The sequence below is a fragment of the Ceratosolen solmsi genome, unplaced genomic scaffold, assembly GCF_000503995.2.
Source record: "Ceratosolen solmsi marchali unplaced genomic scaffold, CerSol_1.0 scaffold11, whole genome shotgun sequence".
Lineage (NCBI taxonomy): Eukaryota > Metazoa > Arthropoda > Insecta > Hymenoptera > Agaonidae > Ceratosolen > Ceratosolen solmsi.
In genome coordinates, this window is record NW_011948416.1 from 1,599,893 (window position 1) to 1,619,142 (window position 19,250).

At 27.2% G+C, this 19,250-nt stretch overlaps 1 protein-coding gene across 1 annotated transcript; it reads right to left on the minus strand.

The window, feature by feature from the left end:
* Positions 1 to 1,469: 1,469 nt before the first annotated feature.
* LOC105359442 (uncharacterized) lies at positions 1,470 to 14,562 on the minus strand. Its single transcript, XM_011496053.1, has 11 exons — positions 14,355 to 14,562; positions 12,434 to 12,664; positions 10,345 to 11,252; positions 7,690 to 10,287; positions 6,145 to 7,058; positions 5,384 to 5,662; positions 4,493 to 4,616; positions 3,281 to 3,703; positions 2,919 to 3,199; positions 2,542 to 2,687; positions 1,470 to 1,971 (listed from the first exon to the last, which is right to left on the minus strand). Exons 2-10 carry the CDS (start codon positions 12,654 to 12,656, stop codon positions 2,585 to 2,587), a joined length of 5,853 nt encoding a protein of 1,950 aa, XP_011494355.1. The 5' UTR covers positions 12,657 to 12,664; positions 14,355 to 14,562; the 3' UTR covers positions 1,470 to 1,971; positions 2,542 to 2,584.
* Positions 14,563 to 19,250: the final 4,688 nt, after the last annotated feature.

Consider the following 19,250-nt stretch of genomic DNA (forward strand, 5'->3'; position numbering starts at 1 on the left):
ATAGTAGAAAAATTGGGCTTATACATTTAACTTACAGTAAACAAATGTGTACCGAAAAACAAGTATAATTATATTGTATGAAAGGAGATATTGATGTCAGCGCATTTGGAATAAATGATAATATTAAAACTAAAAAAATTAACTCATTTAAAGTTATTTTTCGTGCACATACGTATACAGGTAAACAAAAAATATATGCTTGCTTTTACAATAATTTAAATTACTTAAATATTTTCTATTTGAAGTATAAAAAATGTATTTCAAGCGCACTCCAGTAATATAAATATATAAAAATATAAAATAAATTTTAATTATAAAATATCTTTTTTTATTTATAAACGTCAAAATTCTAATAATATTATTTATATTTCAATTTCAAATTAAAATTGTTTAATTACATTTTACATAATTATGTATAAGTATTAATAAATAATTTCATAAAAGTAATATTTCATTCTTAATATAAACTTTAAAACGGTTTAACTATTTTCTTTTACATTTTTTATTACAAATTATTAAGATTTTCATGTTAAAATACAAAGTATCTTTATAATTAATAAATAAGAGATATAATAGAAGTATATACATAAGTAAATATACATTTAATTAATAAATTAGAAATACATGAATCCTACGATAAAAATATGCATTTGCCATTAAGATAAACCAATAGAGTCAATTGCGGCAAAAATATAGATAATGTTCCGCAATAAACCAAATTAATCAATATACTATACATATTATATATTCACTACTTTAATTTCACAATTAATTATAATTGATGTTTCAATTTGATTTCATATTTTTACCTGACATGTACATAAATTGATTTTTTAAAACGTGTTAAATAAAAAAGTTATGGTATCGTTTTGTGTATACAGATCGATAAAGCTTTTTTTACAAATAGTTTTTACTTAATTTTAAAAATCGAGCCTTTAAGACTTTAAAAGATACATTGTTATATTTCAACAAAATTTTTATTGAAATCAGTATATTCATACTATTCACAGCAAGAAATATCAGTATCAAAATGTAATAACTAGATTTTTGATAATATACATGAATTTATTATATCAATGTGAACATGTGCTCGGTAAAAAGCCTATATATACTTGGTTCGAAATACTTTTAGAAATAATTCGTTCTAATATCTGAGTTGACAAATTGAGCTTTTATCACTAATAGAAAATACATATTTTAATTAGTGCCTGTTAATAATAAATTTCGTATTTCTTAATCAAACAAACGATATATTCAAAAAAACAATATTTACTTTTATTTACAATGATATTCAATTTTACCTCAATATGTAATTAAAAATCTTATAAACTCTACATATATACACAGCTTGAAGTAAGAGATATATTATGCAAAAGCTCAATTTTATGAAATATTATTTTTAATAAATTGGATAGGTTTGACGAAATAAAGTAAACAAGTTAAAAAAAATTAACTTTTATTTTTACACATACACTTTTTCACTTAATTCTTATGAGGTATTTAATTTTTATGATACACATTATCGCGAAGTCATCACTTCTAATTTTCTCGATTTATCAGATTTCACTTTAAAAGTTTAAAGAATCTCAATATTTTAGTTGATTTATAAATTATTTACATGGCAACAATTTCAATTCCTTACCGATAAAATCTTCAATATATATTTATAATTTTTACACATAATAAAAAGTTTAAAAGAAAAAAATAATGATAATGCTTATATAGCATTAATTAACTCAGTTCTTTCGAGTGCAAAAATATTAACGTGATAGCAATAACAAAAAATAATCTACCGAAAAAACAAGCTTCGGCATTTATGAAAATTTTTTCTAATAAACAATAGTAATATATCACTGTAAAAAAGATCCTGTGAGTTACGAAGACGACTTACCAATCTTCAAAAATGCTGAGAAACGACACATCCAATGCACAATTGTATCTAAGAGTAATTCGTCAAGCCTCTCAAAATACCTGAAATCAAATGAACGATCAAGGCTTCTTTGTTGAATTAAAAACGGCTTGTCATCATCGTTCAACGCTTCAAAAATTATTATGGATATACAGTATTTTACTGATAAGAATTGAAAATCTTATTAAATATTAAATAATAAAATAGGCATTAAATAAGTATTCGATCATTCGATGTTTGAAATTAAATGTAAAGATACAAATACACATAAAATTTAGGAATGTTTAATATCCTTCTTTAACAAAAATTGCAAAAATTATCAACATATATGTATATATATATATATATATATATATATATATATATATATATAAATTATAACTATTATAACGGAGTCTTATTTTAAATATATAAATTTCAAATTTTATGTCAATAATTAAACACATTTATAGTTATAGATTTATTATAACGATATAAAAATTTATTAATAAATTGGAATTCTTTACTTTCAACATTAATTACTGAGATTTAAAAAATAATGCAATATTTGTTTTTTATGTGCAAAAATTATATATAAATAAATATAGAAGTCATATAGTGTACTAGGACACTTGTTTACATAATAGAACCACCTTACGTATAAAAAATATTCCACGAGCCTTAGTCACTAAAAGTTTATCGACATTGACTAGTGGATTGATGAACAAATTGACAATCTCCATCATTACAGGTACCCATGAGTTCATATGGACAAAGAATCCCATCGGTTTTGCTGTTCCTAAATATTATCGACAAAGCAATAACAATATTCTTTTTTAAAAGCAATTTTTATTTAAAATTTTTTTCTATTTTTTATAAACGTCATCTTAAAATTATTTATAAAATTACAATAAAATATTTTATTTTATTTCGATGATTTTAGGGGTTCAACATTTTTTAATGTATGCTAACATTATATGAATTTACAAAAATTTTGTTAATTGAAAATCTTTCACTTATTTTCACTCACCTTGTCTGTAGATGCTTTAAAATAGATTCATAAGGTTGAATCACGTTTTTTTTGGCTGTCTTGAAACTGCAACTTTGCAGCAAAGATTCATTTCTATGATCCAAAAACTGTTCCTTACATTTTGTTTCTATGGTCAGTTCTGTGGTCTCTTGAATAGGATCTTTTAATTTTAATGTATCAATGTAGTTCGATAAAAGGGAATGCTTATTGCTTATAGAATATTCAGAATTTTTTCTTTCGGTATCATCATTTACTATTATTTTTTCTACCGATGATGTTAATTTAATATTTTCAATATTTTTATCATTAATACAATTAGAACTATTTTCAACATTTTTCGTATTAAAAAATGCAATCGGAACTATTTCTTTACAATGGTCCTTTTTATTTTCTTGTTCAGTATTTATTAGTGTTTCATTTAATTCAGTATCAATAATACTTGTGGTCGAAACGATATCTAATCCAATTCCAATCTCTAATATTTCTTTGGATTCAGCTTTAAAGTCACATTCTGTAGTTACATCCATTGGAATACTACTTTCACGCACTAGATTTTTAAAATCATTTTTTTCTGTTATAATTAAATTATCTACACCAATTTCGGAAGCTGATTTTTCACTTTGAATATTAAGAATACTTTTTTTAGTTAAAGCTAAACTTTCAATATTAAAATTTGTTAATTGTTTGTCACTGTCCGAGTTAATATTTCGCATAATTAAAGTTTGATCTTCATCACTGTTTAGGATTGAAGAATTTTCTTTTCTTAAAATTGAATTTTCTATATTAGATTCCGTTAATTTATTTTCATTTTTTAAATCGATATTGTCTTTAATAATTAAGGATGAACTCATTGCATTGAGTTCGGTTAATGTTTTTTCAGTTTCTACATTAATATCATTTTTTAAAGTTAATGCCGAATTTAGGACATTACATTCTGCTAAGTTTCTTGCGGTTTCTAACTGCAGATTTTTTGTGTTTATAATTTCATTTAAAATATTACTCTGTGTAGGTAATTTTTCATTTTCAATGTCAACAGTGTTTTCTGCAGTTAAAATAGAATTTATTAAACTAGTTTTCAATTTCGGCTTTTCATATTCAGTATTAATTGCATTTTCTATAATTAAAGTCCGATTTAAATCATTATTTTCATTTTTATCACCCTCTTGATTAAACACGTTTTCTGTATTTAATAACATATTCAAAGCATTACTGTTTATTAATGATTTTTCAGTTTTAATATTAAAATTATTAACCGAATATGAAATTGAATTTTCTACATTATCTGCCATTAATAAGTTTTTATTTATTATATTACAACTTGCATCTTTAACACTATTTTCCTGTAATTGATTTTCAATTTCTACATTTGTAATGTCTGAATTTAAATTAGTATTTGTCAGTGATTCATTGATTTTAGAAAAATTTGTATTTTTTGTAATTATATTCAAATTTGTATTAAGGCATACTGACATGGATTTATCAGTATTATTTATATTTGTTTGTTTTTTAAAAAATTCTTTACGTTTAGAATTAATATTATGAGATTTAGAATTTTTATTTTTAATTTTATCAGACTTTGATAAATTACTAGATTTTATAATTTCTTTAGGTAGATTTTTTTTACTGCGTAATTTTTGAGTATGAATAGCAACTTCTTTTATCTTATTATTTAAAAGTTCTGCACCAGCAGTAGGAACACTGAAATTTTATATAAACATGACGAATTTGAAAACAAAAGTAAATAAAAATATATAGAAGACATAAATGGACAATTCTTTAAAACTTTTAGAAATTCATTATTTATATATATTGTAAAAGATTTTTTGTAGAAAAAAACTTAAAGTATTTTGAGCTTATAACATTATATCACTTATAAAACTTGTTTCTATTTATAAAGTAAATTAATAATTTACAAAGAAAATTTCTGAAATTCAATTTATAACTTATTCAATTATTCATAAAAATTTAATAGACAAATAGAAAAATTAATTAAAACTTATTCATAGTTCATATAATATAGAAAATGTATTAACTGCATTTGAAAATTTCAAATATCTGTCTGTGTGTATGTACAGATTTATTTATTTTATTTACTTATTCTATTACAAACGGCATTGGCATCAGATATTTACATAAATTAAAATCTTTTACTTTAATGTAAAATGAAATTGACTTTTTATTTATTTAATTATTCAAAAAATATGATTAAAAGATTATAAATAATTTAAGAATATTACCAAAAAATTAAAAAATAACAAGATTTATCATGATTACTTAAATTTCATATATACAGTTATTACATCGTAAATAAGTGTTTATTCAAATTTTTTGTTTTTTAAATTTTATAATTTTATATTAAGAGTTTTTAAGAATCATCCAAATACTATTGTTTCATAACATTTACATTATAAGTGTAAAAATGTTTTGATCAATAAATTTTTATAAATAAAATTCTGATTATATACTTGTAATTAGACCCAATAATCTGTTGACCAAGACCATTACATATTTTAGATAATCTGAAACATTCTTTTCTGCCACTATTGATTTTTTCATGATAAGTAGACACTTTGGGCTGAATACTGTTCAACTTTTCTTTCTGTAAAAGCAGTTTTTCTTCAGTTGTTCTCAGTTGTTCTCGAAGCTTATTAATTTCATTATTTAACATATTTTGTAGATCCCTTTCTATTTCCCATTGTCTAAGATTGCCTGACATTTCAGTGATATCATCCAAAACTGAATGCCTTAAAAAAAATAAAGTATGAAGTGCTCTACGTAAGTGAATAAAATAATAATTTTTTGTTTTAAAATGTTAAATAAACAAAATATTAAATTTGATGAAAAATCTAATAATTAATGTAACGATAAATATTTAAAGAATTACAGAAAATCATACATTATAGTTTATGTCGTGTAAGTGTACACGCGCACGCGCGTGTGAGTGTAATAATATTGTAATATGAATTATTAACTAAATATTTTGAAAAAATGGATATTAGATTATTTGATATTTAAATACTTATAATTTCCTGTTATTTATTAATATTAGTTCTCTATAAACTATATCCATTATTTTTAATACAAGAAAGTGCGAACTATAAAATTACATAAACATGTATATGATACAATACGTGTTAATTATTTTTGTAGAATACAAGTAAAAAATATTAAAATTATAAAAAAAAAAAGTTAATGCTACGATATAATGAAATAAATATTTTGCTACCTTTTTGTAATTAATTCTTCTTCTGTATTGAATAAAAGTTCCCTTTGTTCCTCTGGAGATAGATTCGAAAGAGATTCTACTTCTTTATGAACTTCTTTTTTAAATTCTTCCCAATTTTGTTTTGACTCGTCGATACCAGAGGATTTTTCCATAGTCGAAGCTTTATCTACACTACTTTGTAGAGAAACGTATGTCGCATTTAATGAATCAATTGAATGACTTCTGCTAGTAGTTGATAAATTTGAAATAGTTTCATTTTCATTCTTCACATCTTTTATCTGATGATTCTTTAGTCTATGAAGATTTTCCATGTTAAGACGACTTTCGGACTCTATGTTCGGACGTTGTACATGCGAGTTCCGTAAATTCAGTCGCTCTTTAGCAAGTATCCTTAAAGAAGAGACCTTGTGGGCAACTGCTCTAATTTGTTTCTTCTGGGTGTTCAAGGCGTCATTCATTTTGTCCAGGAGTTTCACTTGTTGCAATCTTCTTACGCTCGAAAGAGGACTTGATTGGGCCGGAATTTTCATACTGGGTTTACTAACGATTTGCTTAGAAGAAATGGGAGATAAGGCTATTTTTAATTTTCCAGTTATGTTCCCATAATTTTGCTTCGACATTGGGCTTATTGTTGCTACCAGTTGTGTCTTGGGAACCATTTTATTTAAAGGAGATATGTGATTGCTTGGTGTTGATATCTGAATTTTCGGTTCAACTTTTCGGATGGATGATGTCAGTATAACTGGTGAAATAATAGGACTTGATAAAATGCTTGAGCTCTTTGTTAATGTTGTTGTAGTAGAAGCAGTGGTAGATCCTTTTGAATTTTGTAGATGTAGTTTTTCGCGCTCGAATATTTGTTGTTTCAAACGTCGATATTCTTCTTGTTGAGATGCTGGTAGATGCTTTACTGCCTAGAAAAATTAATATTAGTAATTAAATTATTTTTATGACTGATGGATTATAGTATTTATGAACATTGCATTGAATCAATTTGTGTGATTATAAAATTATATTACATTATTGAGTTTAGAATTACAATAAATTTTGCAGATTATTTCAAGTATATTTATTAATCCATGATTGAAAGTCATTATTGAATTAACTTTCTAAAAATATTTTAGGTTAAGTAGAATTTTAGTACATAAACAAACAATTAATTGTCTATATTAAAATGGTTAAATTATTAAAAATTATAACCTTAAAAATATTGACGTACACAGTGATTGATTATATATTAAATGTTATGTTATTTTAAATATGGTTATGTTTGTGTTGATGAATTATTTTAGTAACGGCTAGAATTTGCATGTGATTTAATTGTATTATAAGCGATATTAGACATTATGAAAATGTATGATAAACAATTGCAATATAATTTTTATTTTCAAAATCTGCATAATTGAATGAACCAATTTTTTTTGTATTTAAAATTAGAACTACATTTACAATTTTTGTAAAAAGTAGTTAAATTGAGCTTTAGGATAAAAAATGTAAATACACAAAATTAAAACTTTATATAAATATTTAATTAGAAAGTTTCACCTGAGGTGTAGCAGATATACTTGGAATTTTCGTTATTGCCTTGTCAGGAGTGAATTTGTCATTTGCTAAATTTGTATTGGAAGTTGTTGCAGTAGAAGCTTTTGCAAGATTTATGTTTGGTTTTGTTGTTACAGGATCGGTAATCTTGACACTGGAAACTGTAAGTGAAGTCGCTGGAATGACCAGCTTTTGAACGGGAGGTTTTATCTGAGTCGAAGTTAAATTGTTTGTTGTTTTTGTTACTGTCATTGTTGACGTTGTAGATGAATTTATAATATTCATCTCCTGTTTGTGCCTGACATCCTTAAGAAATTGATCAACACTTTTTTCAAAATCTGTTGTTGGTATTGTTATAGTCGGTCTAGTTTTGGTGGTGTTTAATTTCATCTTCGTTTCTTCATTTTCTGATTCACTTTCAGTATCTTCATTAAGATTGATTATGATCCTTTGATTCTCATTAATCAATTTTGTTATTTGTGGACTTGTTGAGCTTTGAGTTTCACTTACGCTACCTATATTTTTAACGTTACTATTAGCATTGCTGTTATTGTTTACCTTAAAGCGACTCTTGGATGAAGCAATCAATGCAATCTTCTGCTGGTTGAGCTTACGCTGAATCATTAGGTTTTGATAGCGCTTTGCATTATTAACGACTTTTGTGGAAGCTGGAATAACGTTTGTTTTTTTTATAATCTTCCGCAATGGCTGTTCGGCTGAAGCAGCTTGTGACGCTTGTCTCTTCAGCTGATTCATCATTACTGCTTTTGCGATAGGTAATTTTGGTGCGAGTGCTGAACTTCGTGAAAGATCATTTTTTACTTTTAAAGTGTTTTTTAATTCCTCGTTTCTTGTTGGCGTTTTTATTGGCTGATCTTTCGCTCTTTTGGCTAATGAAGCAAGCAATATTTCTCTAAGTACTTCTTCGTCATCTTCGACGTTAGCCTCTTTATCGTTAGATTTTTTCTCTTTAACATGTAGGCTACCAAATTCCTGGCGATTTTCTTGCATTGAGTCAAATTTACCAGAAACTAACTCTTCTACTTGGCGCGAAGTATTACTTTGTTTCCGCTTCCGCTTCTGTACCAAGCTTCTGCTTCTAATCATGTCTGGTTCCTTATGATGTGACAGTGGCACTATCTGTGACTTAATAAGAGTATTATTTTGCGACTCGACGCTTTTTGACATTGTTTCGGTCATCTGCGATTCGATTTGAGGTATGGGGCTGACAAGTTTTGATAGTCCATTTGGCTCGCACATTTGAATATTGGATAAATACAATGGTTCGTCAAGTAGTAACCAGGTCGCGCGTTCATTGTCCTGCTCTATGGGTACTAAAGGACTACCGTCAAGATCTGTCTCACCAAAGTCATTTAGTTCGTTAGTTAAAATTGTATCGGATGCTATCGTAGATTCAGATGTTGGAGTTGTCTTTGTCGTTACTGTTGTCGTTGTCGTTACCGTAACCACTGGGCAAGTGAAGAGCGGAGCCGTACTAGGAGGCGGTGGAGGCGGAGGCGGAAGTAATAGCGGGTTTAGGGCTTGGTGGATTGTTGAGAAACCGGGCATGGGCAGAGTAAGTAGAGAGTCGGAGTAGACATTTGTTAAACCCATTGTACAACCAATCAACGCTGGCTGTTGAGAATCGAGCATGTCGAGAGGCGGTAAGGGTGGCAGAGGTGGAGGTTGGAGGGGCTGTGTGTCAGCAACACTAAAGCGAACGCCTGGTAAATCAGGATCATAGATTGTAGCATCAGTTGGTGAGTAAGGTCGAGACTCGTGGTTACTTAATTTCATTACATTTCGATCAAGAGGTTCAGCTGACATTTGGCCATGATGACATGATGTTTTTATGAGATTGGAAGATGAATAGAGACTCATGTTAATCATGTGTTCTTGATTTACAGAGGCTGGTAAGGATTCGACGCTATCAAGTAGGAATTGATTACCAACATCATCATTGGGTGAGTAAGGCGATCCATCGAGTTCCATATCGGAATCTAAATCCATGTCTTCATCATAATAGATATCTTTTTTCGATCCAAGGGGTGAAGTGGGACTACAGATCTTAGCTAGCAAAGGAAAATCTTCGATAAAGCTAGATGTGAAAGGACTTTCAATGCGTGGCACAACGGGTACCTCGCTGCTCTTTCTTTTTCGTCTAACGCCGGATTGCATGCGTGTATTATGTTTCTTGAGCACGGCTGAACGCAGGGCTATCATTCGTAGCTCAAGATCATCATCGTTATCGTCTATGCAGATGTTAGGTAACTTCTGTAGTGGCGCCACAGATTGTAATTGGGTCTTTACATTATTAGTAGTCTCATTTTTTACATCCTCGGACTTTGGAACGACATTCTTTTTTTGTTTTGTTTCAAGAGCTATCTGCCGCAGAACGAAGAGATCATCATCGTCATCTTTGTTGTCAATTTTATTTAAATTCTGTACTTCGTTTACTACAACTTCTTTGCATTTTACAGCAACTGCTGGTTCTTCTTTGGTATTAGTACTAGATTTGGTTAAATTTTCTTTATTTGTTTCTATAGTGCAAGCTACAGTAGTGGTGGTGGCCGTGGTAGTAGTGGTATTAAAGGAGGTGAGAGTAGTGGTGGTAGTAGTGGTGGTGGTGACAGTGGTGGTGGTGGCAGCGGTGGTGGTGGTAATAATGGCGGTGGCGGCGGGAATGACATTGGTGGTTGTACTATTGGAAGTTGCAGCAGTAGTAACGATACTGGAAGTTGTGCTGGCGATGATAGTCGATGTTTCCTTCTTGTTCTTCATAATATTGCTTAGTTTATCTTTGAGCGAGGATCCCTTTTCTCTACTTCGACTAGAGAACGGCTCTAACCTTCGAACCTTTTTGAGTAGTTTCGTGACATTGCCTCGTATCGATGGCTGTTGTAAATTTCCTGAAGTATTTAAGAGGATTTCCATTTCGCGTTGATGGGAGGGTGATGACTGTCGTAGAGAAGGTATGGACTTTCTTGGAGGTGGTGGTAATGGAAGTTCTTGACGTCCAGTTCGTCGTTTGGCAATTATGGCCGAAGAGCGCGACCTGTTATGTCTGCGCAAAGATAACGATAGTTTGGTGTTAATCAGCTTCTTCTTGTCGGGAGAGTGGTGATGACATTTTGAGTGGATGCTCTCCTTTTTACTGGACACAAGCTGAATTGGTTCCAGTCTGTGAATAGAGTCTTTAATGGAGAGAGTGAGATCGATTGAAGATGGCGAAAGCGATGATGAGGCGACTGATGGTGATTTGTTACGTCGTCTTCTTCGCGTTTTGCTAGACTTAATTGATCGGCGTGACCTCTTTTCCAACTTGGTATCGTGACCCAAGCCCACGAGTTCCATATCGCTATCACTCGAGATGGGCACAAGGTCGCTAATGACGGTTGCGTCGTCATCTTTATTTTTTTCCTGTAGGGTACTATAGGCGCTGGCTGTTTTCGATCCGATCGTATCGGTGGAGATACGAGAATCCATGATGTCTTTGTGATAATGTCGTCGACTGCGATTTTCCTTCCCTTGTAGGCCTGCATCTTTGGCAATAACAGGATGTGCTTCTGTTCATTAGCAATTAAAGAAGTAAAGAGGCGTTAAGTTAATTTAAGAAACATTTACATGTTTGCATTATGTACCATTAGTTTTTAATTTCCATTCAAAATACACAAATCACTGTTAATTGTATTATGAACAACGTTGAAAATATTGTTGTATATTAAAGATTTATTATTAATTTGTTAAAAAAAAAAATTTTAATTATAATTTCTGACTGCATAAAAATACAAAATTAAATATCAATTGATATTAACAATTAAAATATTTACAATAATACATAAATTACAATACATGATGGCGAATAACATATTTTTATTTTTGACATTTGAATAAAATTTTAACTCCATCGTTTTGTTTTAAAAATTTATATAACAGTATAATCCATGATAGTATAAATTTAATTATCTATAAATAAAAATGACTAGATAATTACAAAAATTTTGATATTAAGTTCAATTTTCAAATATTTTATTAATGACCTAATTCAATATAAAAGGGATGTATAAATGTAGAGAAAAGTTTTTATAAATAATTTTGATGAATGTTTGCTTGAATAGTATATTAATTTAAGAATTCTTTTTTGGCGTACAATATTTATTGAAAATATTGTTTTATTATTTTCATAATTTCAAATAATCATCTTTAATATATGAAAAATATAAATTTATTTGTAATTAAAATATTTATTATGATTAAAGTACTAGTTTCAATGTCAAATATATTATTTAAATAAATTTATTCTTTTTAATATAAATCTTTAATAAGTTTTTAATTGCTTTTCATCTGGTTTATCATATTATTAAGTTAATGAACGGAGCTATGATATGTTATTTTCAAAGTATTTTTATGTATTATTAGAAGTAAAATATTTTTTTTTCTTCAAAATTTATTCAAATAATGGATATTTATGCAAAAATATGTTATTTAAATAGTCTAATATGCAACGGTAAATTCATTGAATCGATTATTCTTAATTAATGGATACATTGGAAATGTATGATTATATAAGAACCGTAATTTTTTACTAGTATTCAATATTTAAAAATTCATACAAAAGTAGCTATGTAATAAATAATTTAAAACTAATAAGTTATTAAATTATATCACAAAATTAAACAATGTTATTTTTACAATGGATTTTTCTTTTAGTCAAAATATAGTAAAAATATATATTTTAAATTCTTACCTCGCTTGATATTATTTTTATTAATTGTCAGGCTTTTACACCACATAGCACAGTGCTTTGTTGACAGACAATATGGGCATTGTTCAAATGTTCTTGGTGGATATATATATGGCTGTCCCTCTTCAGACGAGCTGACATCTTCAAGGGATATCTCACCTTCCTCTTTTTCATCGTTGAAGAGCTCGTTGACTTCTGTACAACTGCTGGACAAGTCACTGGCCATTCCTCGTCCTCCTCATGATATGCACAATATTTTACTCAATATATTTTGAAAACAAACATTATAGAGGGATGTTGGTAAAATATAATGACTATGGCAATTGTATTCATTATACGTTAAATATGTATTTTTAATCAAATAGAATTTGTTGTTTATTTAGATATTTTTATTTAATATAAGTGCTGTTTTCAAATTAATTTTATTATGGTAAAATTTGACATACATAATTAAGAAATAGATAAGAATAATTTTAAATTCATTAGAATATGTAATCAAAGAAAGTTTTTTATAATGAAATTAATACTTTATGATGATTTTATCAAAATGTATTTCAATTAAGAAAATTTGTATATAAAAATATTCAAAATGACAGCTCATTCATTTTTATTATTACTCACATAAATAACCTATTTTCTAAAACTTTTAATGCAACGATATTTTAATATACTTTATTATTTAACAATATCACTCTATGATTACTATGTTTTAAATATATATATATATATATATATATGATTCATTCACTTATAAAAATATATGCATACAAATATGTAACTTAAATTATAAAGCAAAGGTTATATATACTATTCTTTTATTTTTCTTTCTTATTTCAATTGATTTTTTATACAATAATCATTGATTACGTTTATGTAGATTTTAACAAAAATAAAACTCAATATTCTTAATACATTCTTAATATACATCGTTTAATTGTGACTGTAAATTTTAACCATAAATAATATAACCAAACATATTAACTTCATTTTCAAATTATAATTTGGTAATTTTATATTTTAATTCTTTGAATTTTTCGAACTATTATGTAATATTGTTAGATCCTATTTATTATTATACCGGTCTATATAATGACAAGATTAAAAAATAAATGAATTACTTTTACAATAAATTTAAAATAAAAATATCAATTATTTCTAATTTAATACATTTAAGTTGATGATAAAGTATTAAATAAAATAGCATTGAGAAATACTATATTCGATAACAAATGACAAAAAGAAATGGAGCCTGAATTATAGTTTACTATTTTGTACAATATTTGTTATAATATTAATTATATAGAGTATAATTGTGTAAAAAATAGAATTTAACTTTAATAATTACAATAATAAATAATAAAATGTTGATAAAATTTATAAAAATTATAAGAATATTTTGGTATTATTAATTGGTTCAATTATAAAAGCTTATATTTATAGAGGGTGTTTAAATAATAAATTAATATTATTATAAAATTCCTAAAAATTTATTTTGGAATGTTTTAAGGTGTATAATTTTATGAAGTACACTTATAAAGTTAAACACTTTAATATTTTGAAATTCAGTTTATGATTACTCTAATAACAACCGAGATAAAAAAAAAAAATTAAAGCCAATTATTAATAGATATAAAATATCTAAAAACGTAAATGTGTTGTGTGATGCGATATTTTCACGTGAATATAATTTGGATTTCTTAGATATTAATTAACTGCAAGCGATTAGTTGGAATGATAAATTCTGTAATACATCACTTTTGCTATTAGAGTGGAATGTAGATGCTTTATTATTCTCATCGATAAAGATATTTTATAACCATTTTAAGCCTATATTTGCCATATCATTAAATACATGTGGAATCGGTATCATAAAAAAAAAAAAGTCGAGAACAATGTGGCGAGTCAAGGTTAAATTACGCATTACCTGCTGTACGAGTGGTGCTACTGAGCTAAGCAAAGAAAATGTTCTCCAATTACGACTGCTGCCTCTTCTTATCGTTCTAACTACTACTTGATGCATGAGAGCGTTCATGAGATACGATGAATCGAAGGGCCGAGCACGACTGAATTTCTGCGAAAGCCTCACGCAGAATTCAGATGCAAAGTCATACGAATAGAGAGATAGAGAGATAGATAGATAGATAGATAGATAGATAGAGAGAGAGAGAGAGAGAGAGAGAGAGAGAGAGAAGAGTTGGGATATAGAGCACTGTAAAACTTTATGTATTTGTCCAATGTTTGGATTTTTAATCCAAGTAGATGTCTGCCTGTTGCGTGATTATTACCATACACAAACTTGAATAACAAATAAACTTAAATTCATAACTCAAGGCTATTGCCTCTTTTTACTTTCGAGTTCTGAATCGTCAATTATTCTGATTCGCCATTAGCAGCAGGTCACGTTCTCGGCAATGTAGTCAGAAAAAATTGTAGCCAACGTACCAGACCGTATTGAATTTTCTTACTTTATGTTGCCACTTTTTCAGCTACGTAAAGTTTCGAAAGTTCCAATTAACCTACTGTTTCGCGGTACGTTGCTGCTCGAAGAACAGTTTTTTGTTTCATGGAATACCCTCTCGATATCGAATGTTGAAATTTAACAGAGCAATGCTAACGACTGCATGCTGTTTTATAGGCGTCGGTATGTGGAACTTTAACTTGCTTATGCTGTCGTCGGCCTCCTTCTCCTCGTCGTTATTATCGTCGCTGTCGCTGTTGCTGTTGCTATTGCTATTGCTGTTGCTGCTGCTGTTGCTGTTGCTGTTGCTGTTGCTGCTGCTATCTCAGCTATTACTACTTCTAATGTCGAAACTGCTTTCGCTATTCTCATTGGCGAGTATCATCGAGCAGCACAGCAAAGTAGCTCGAGCTTATAATTTTCGACACACTGCTATCCTTAAGACTGTAAGATACGCTGATACTGCGTCAGAAATGTTTTGGACAGGTTAGAAATAAGGCACTCTAGGTATATTCGGATGTTTTATTAGCTGCACGAGCGGCAATAATCATTTTAATAAATTTTTGGTGGAATCAGGGAAAATTTAATTTTATTTATCAAAATGAAGATGACTCGGAGCGAAAATCATTGCTTTATTACGATTTATTTTTTTTAAATCATCAACAATAACTTTTTTAAATGGAGAAGAACTTTGCTATGATAAAAATTATAGTTCAAATTTGAAGAGCTATTAAGGCAAGAGTTAATTATATAAATGAAGTTTTCGTTAACTAAAATTAATTTCTAATTAAAAAAACTTGCGAATGAAATTTAGCCTTTGAATTACATTGTTAGGTTTTTAATTCTTAATAAATTATTAATTGTTTAATAATTTATTGAAATTTGAATAAATTATTTAAAAATTTCTTGATTATTCCTGCATATTTTATATTGTTTGTCAGTTTGAAATATTTTGAAAAATTATTTTTATTAATCCACAGTCATTAATTAATTAATATTTTAATCGGCACGTTTATAATAACGTGTTATTGAATATTTTTATACTGACGGATCATTTCAATATTTAAATAAATTATCATGTATATTGAAACGGATTGTTAATTATGTTTGTTATGTACTATTTATTATCAATTATAATATATTTTTGGCACATTTTGAGAAAGTGACATTTTGAAATGTCGATAAAAGGATCAACTAAATGTTAAGTAAATGTGAGTTGTATTAGAAACTTGATATAAATTAAATTTAATATAAATTAACGGAGCTACTCAAAGATTATAATTATTTGTTCATTATTCAGTCACAGTAATTTAATGCTCCTTTTTTTCTTTTCAATTTCATTATTACTGAATAATATGTAATATTTATATATTAAGAAATATATTATGAGTATAACGTAATATTATTCAGTATTTATTGTTTCATATCTGTTTCATATCTTTTATTGTTCAACGAATTTGTGATAACGTAATGATAAGCTAAACCGAATATATTATAATATATCAGATTATGCGAAACAAAAATATTAAAATGCGAGGATGAGAGAATGAGTAATAATTTTAAAGGTTTAATAGAATCAAATAATAATATAATTATCTTTTGTGAAATGAAGAAAAAAAAAATACTTTGTTGCCTCTGTCTGTAGGCAACTGGAAAATGTCGACTCTTACTCTCGATCGACTTTTAATTGTCGTATTCTGCTGGTAAATAGGTACCGCCGTTTTAAGTATACAGACGCTCTTTGTTAATATAAAATTTGAACTGAGGTTATTTATAATTGCTCATTGATAACCCTCGTTGGTGGATGAGGTTTGCCTGTTAATTGCTCACCCCATATCAATAGAGTCCGATGCATTACATCAATGATTAGTTTGGGTATATATGCCAAGTATAGACTTTGGAAGATCTAGGCTGATTGCACCATTCCTTCATTCGTTGCTCACAGCTGTTTCTTTAGCTTACCGTCATTATCTCATTGTATTATTTCTTTATTACTCTAATAATCCGTTCATTAGGTCACCTTATTTTGGTACAAAATTACTATTTACATTTACATGTACTTTTTGAATATCGCACGATTATATTTTTATAATATTGTGAAATGTATACCATTTTAGTAAATATGAGGTTTAATTATTTTACGCAACGGAGCATGACGTAAGCATAAACGTGGAAAAATTGACGGGAAGCGGGGTGGGGATAAAATCGAATGAAAAAATATATTTGTACGCATATGTGGTCTTCATTTTCTTTTATGTTATAATAGAGAAAATAAGTTTTGTTTGTGCTAACGATAAGTATATTTACAATGTTAATTTGGATATACGACGAGCGTTTTATAAGTTTTCTCGATGTTCGTTATTTAATAATAGGGTAGGTGAACGATATGTGGTTGCAACAATTAGATTTATGCGAACATCCAGTTTCTTATTTTCAGCTAATTCTTAATAAATTTGTAGTAATTATTTGTTATTATATAATTAGAGGTCATTATTCTGGTGGGTAATAATAGTTTTATATTGAGACACTACTTTTATTATTTTTTAAAAGTTTGTGCGTTTACATTTATAATACCAAATAGTAGTGCTTAATAGTCATAAGATTATCACTTGTTCCTTTTGTTTCTACTTACATTATATTCGTCATTTCATGAATGCATAGCATTCCGTACAAAAAAAAATATGCTCGTAAGAAATTCTCGTGTTAATTGTGCATATTAAAGTATTTGTTTTATAATAACATAATAAATATTATAGTACTATTTCATAGAATATGATTCTTTTAATATTTCATTAATTGTATACAATAAAGCGTTAATTCGTGAAATATTTAGATAAATTTATCACTCAATGATAATGTGAATTTGATGAAGGAATCAAGTATATAATATATTTTCATCTAATTATGAAAATTTGTGAATTTCTTCTATCCTTTTTAATTACTAAAATTTCATATTTCTTATTATAATTTTTTTAATGTATTTACTTGAAACGACCTATTTTTCATTTACAATCGTAAATTAATAAAAGGATAAAACTTGGTCAATTAGTAGAGAATGTATGTACGATTTTTTTTTTTTTTTTTTTTTTTTTTGTATAAACTATATAATTATTAATATTATGTGTTATTTATTCATTGGGGTAAATACTGCATACTAAGATTATCAGAGGCCTTTCGTAGATAGTAAATTACATTTTAAAAGAATTTTCTCAAAAGAAAGATTTGTATTATTTTATAATTTTAATATTTTATTATAAAAACTTGGAATAAGAACTTTCATTTTTATTTAACATTATTTTAAGCGTTAAATTGAGTTAGATAGGTTAAATTAATACTAAATTTCATTTTAGCCAATTTTCACTTTCTTTTAATTGTGCACACAAAGTTTCGATTGTTTTTAATCATTTCGTTGACGAAAAAACGTTGAAAAGGTATTATTAAGTTATCAAAACAAACAATTTTTACAATATAATGAAATTTTTACATTTCAATGATATTATTTCAAAATACTTTAACGTATAATTTCGTGTAGTTTTAAGACATGTAATATTTATAAATGAATTATTATTATTTGGCTCTCAGGCCTCGTGATATTATAATATGCTGTGTAATAATGAAATTCAACAATTATTACATTATGAAGTTTTTTTATATATGCTACGAAAGTAGCAATTTTTATATCGATGATGGAAGGTTATAATTATTGGAATGGAGATAGAATTATAAAACTTGTAAATCAACGGTATGGAAAATACTCTAAGTTATAAAACTGATGCTTGCAAATTTAATTATTTCATACTACTGTTATGAAGATGATACCGTAAGTAATATAATTACATATAATGAATCGAAAGAAGTTGACATATGGAGATTAGTAAATTTAGCGTATTTAAAAACTTATGGAATAAAAGCATTAAACATTTCAAAATATTTTTTTATTGAATATATTTGATTTATTATTTATTATCATTTAAAAAATTATAAATTAATCTTGACAACTAAAGCATTAAATTACATTTTTTATTAATTGAATTTGATTAAGTATTGAATATCTGTATACAAAGGTCTATTATCATAAAACAATAACTACTTGAAAAATATTATTACGTATATATTATAATCATTCAAACAAATTACGATTCGATTATTATTATTTATTTAGAAATGAAATTGTGCTAATTCATTAATAATGAATTTCATTTTTTGTTTTTCATCAACGAATAGAAAATAAAATAAGTGTGACTAATATTTCGAATGTATTGTAACTCTGCGAACTCGCGCGCGCGCACAAAATTAAAGAAAAATAATAATAAGAAATATAAGTAAACATAATTTAAACGATTAAAACAATGCATTGGTAAT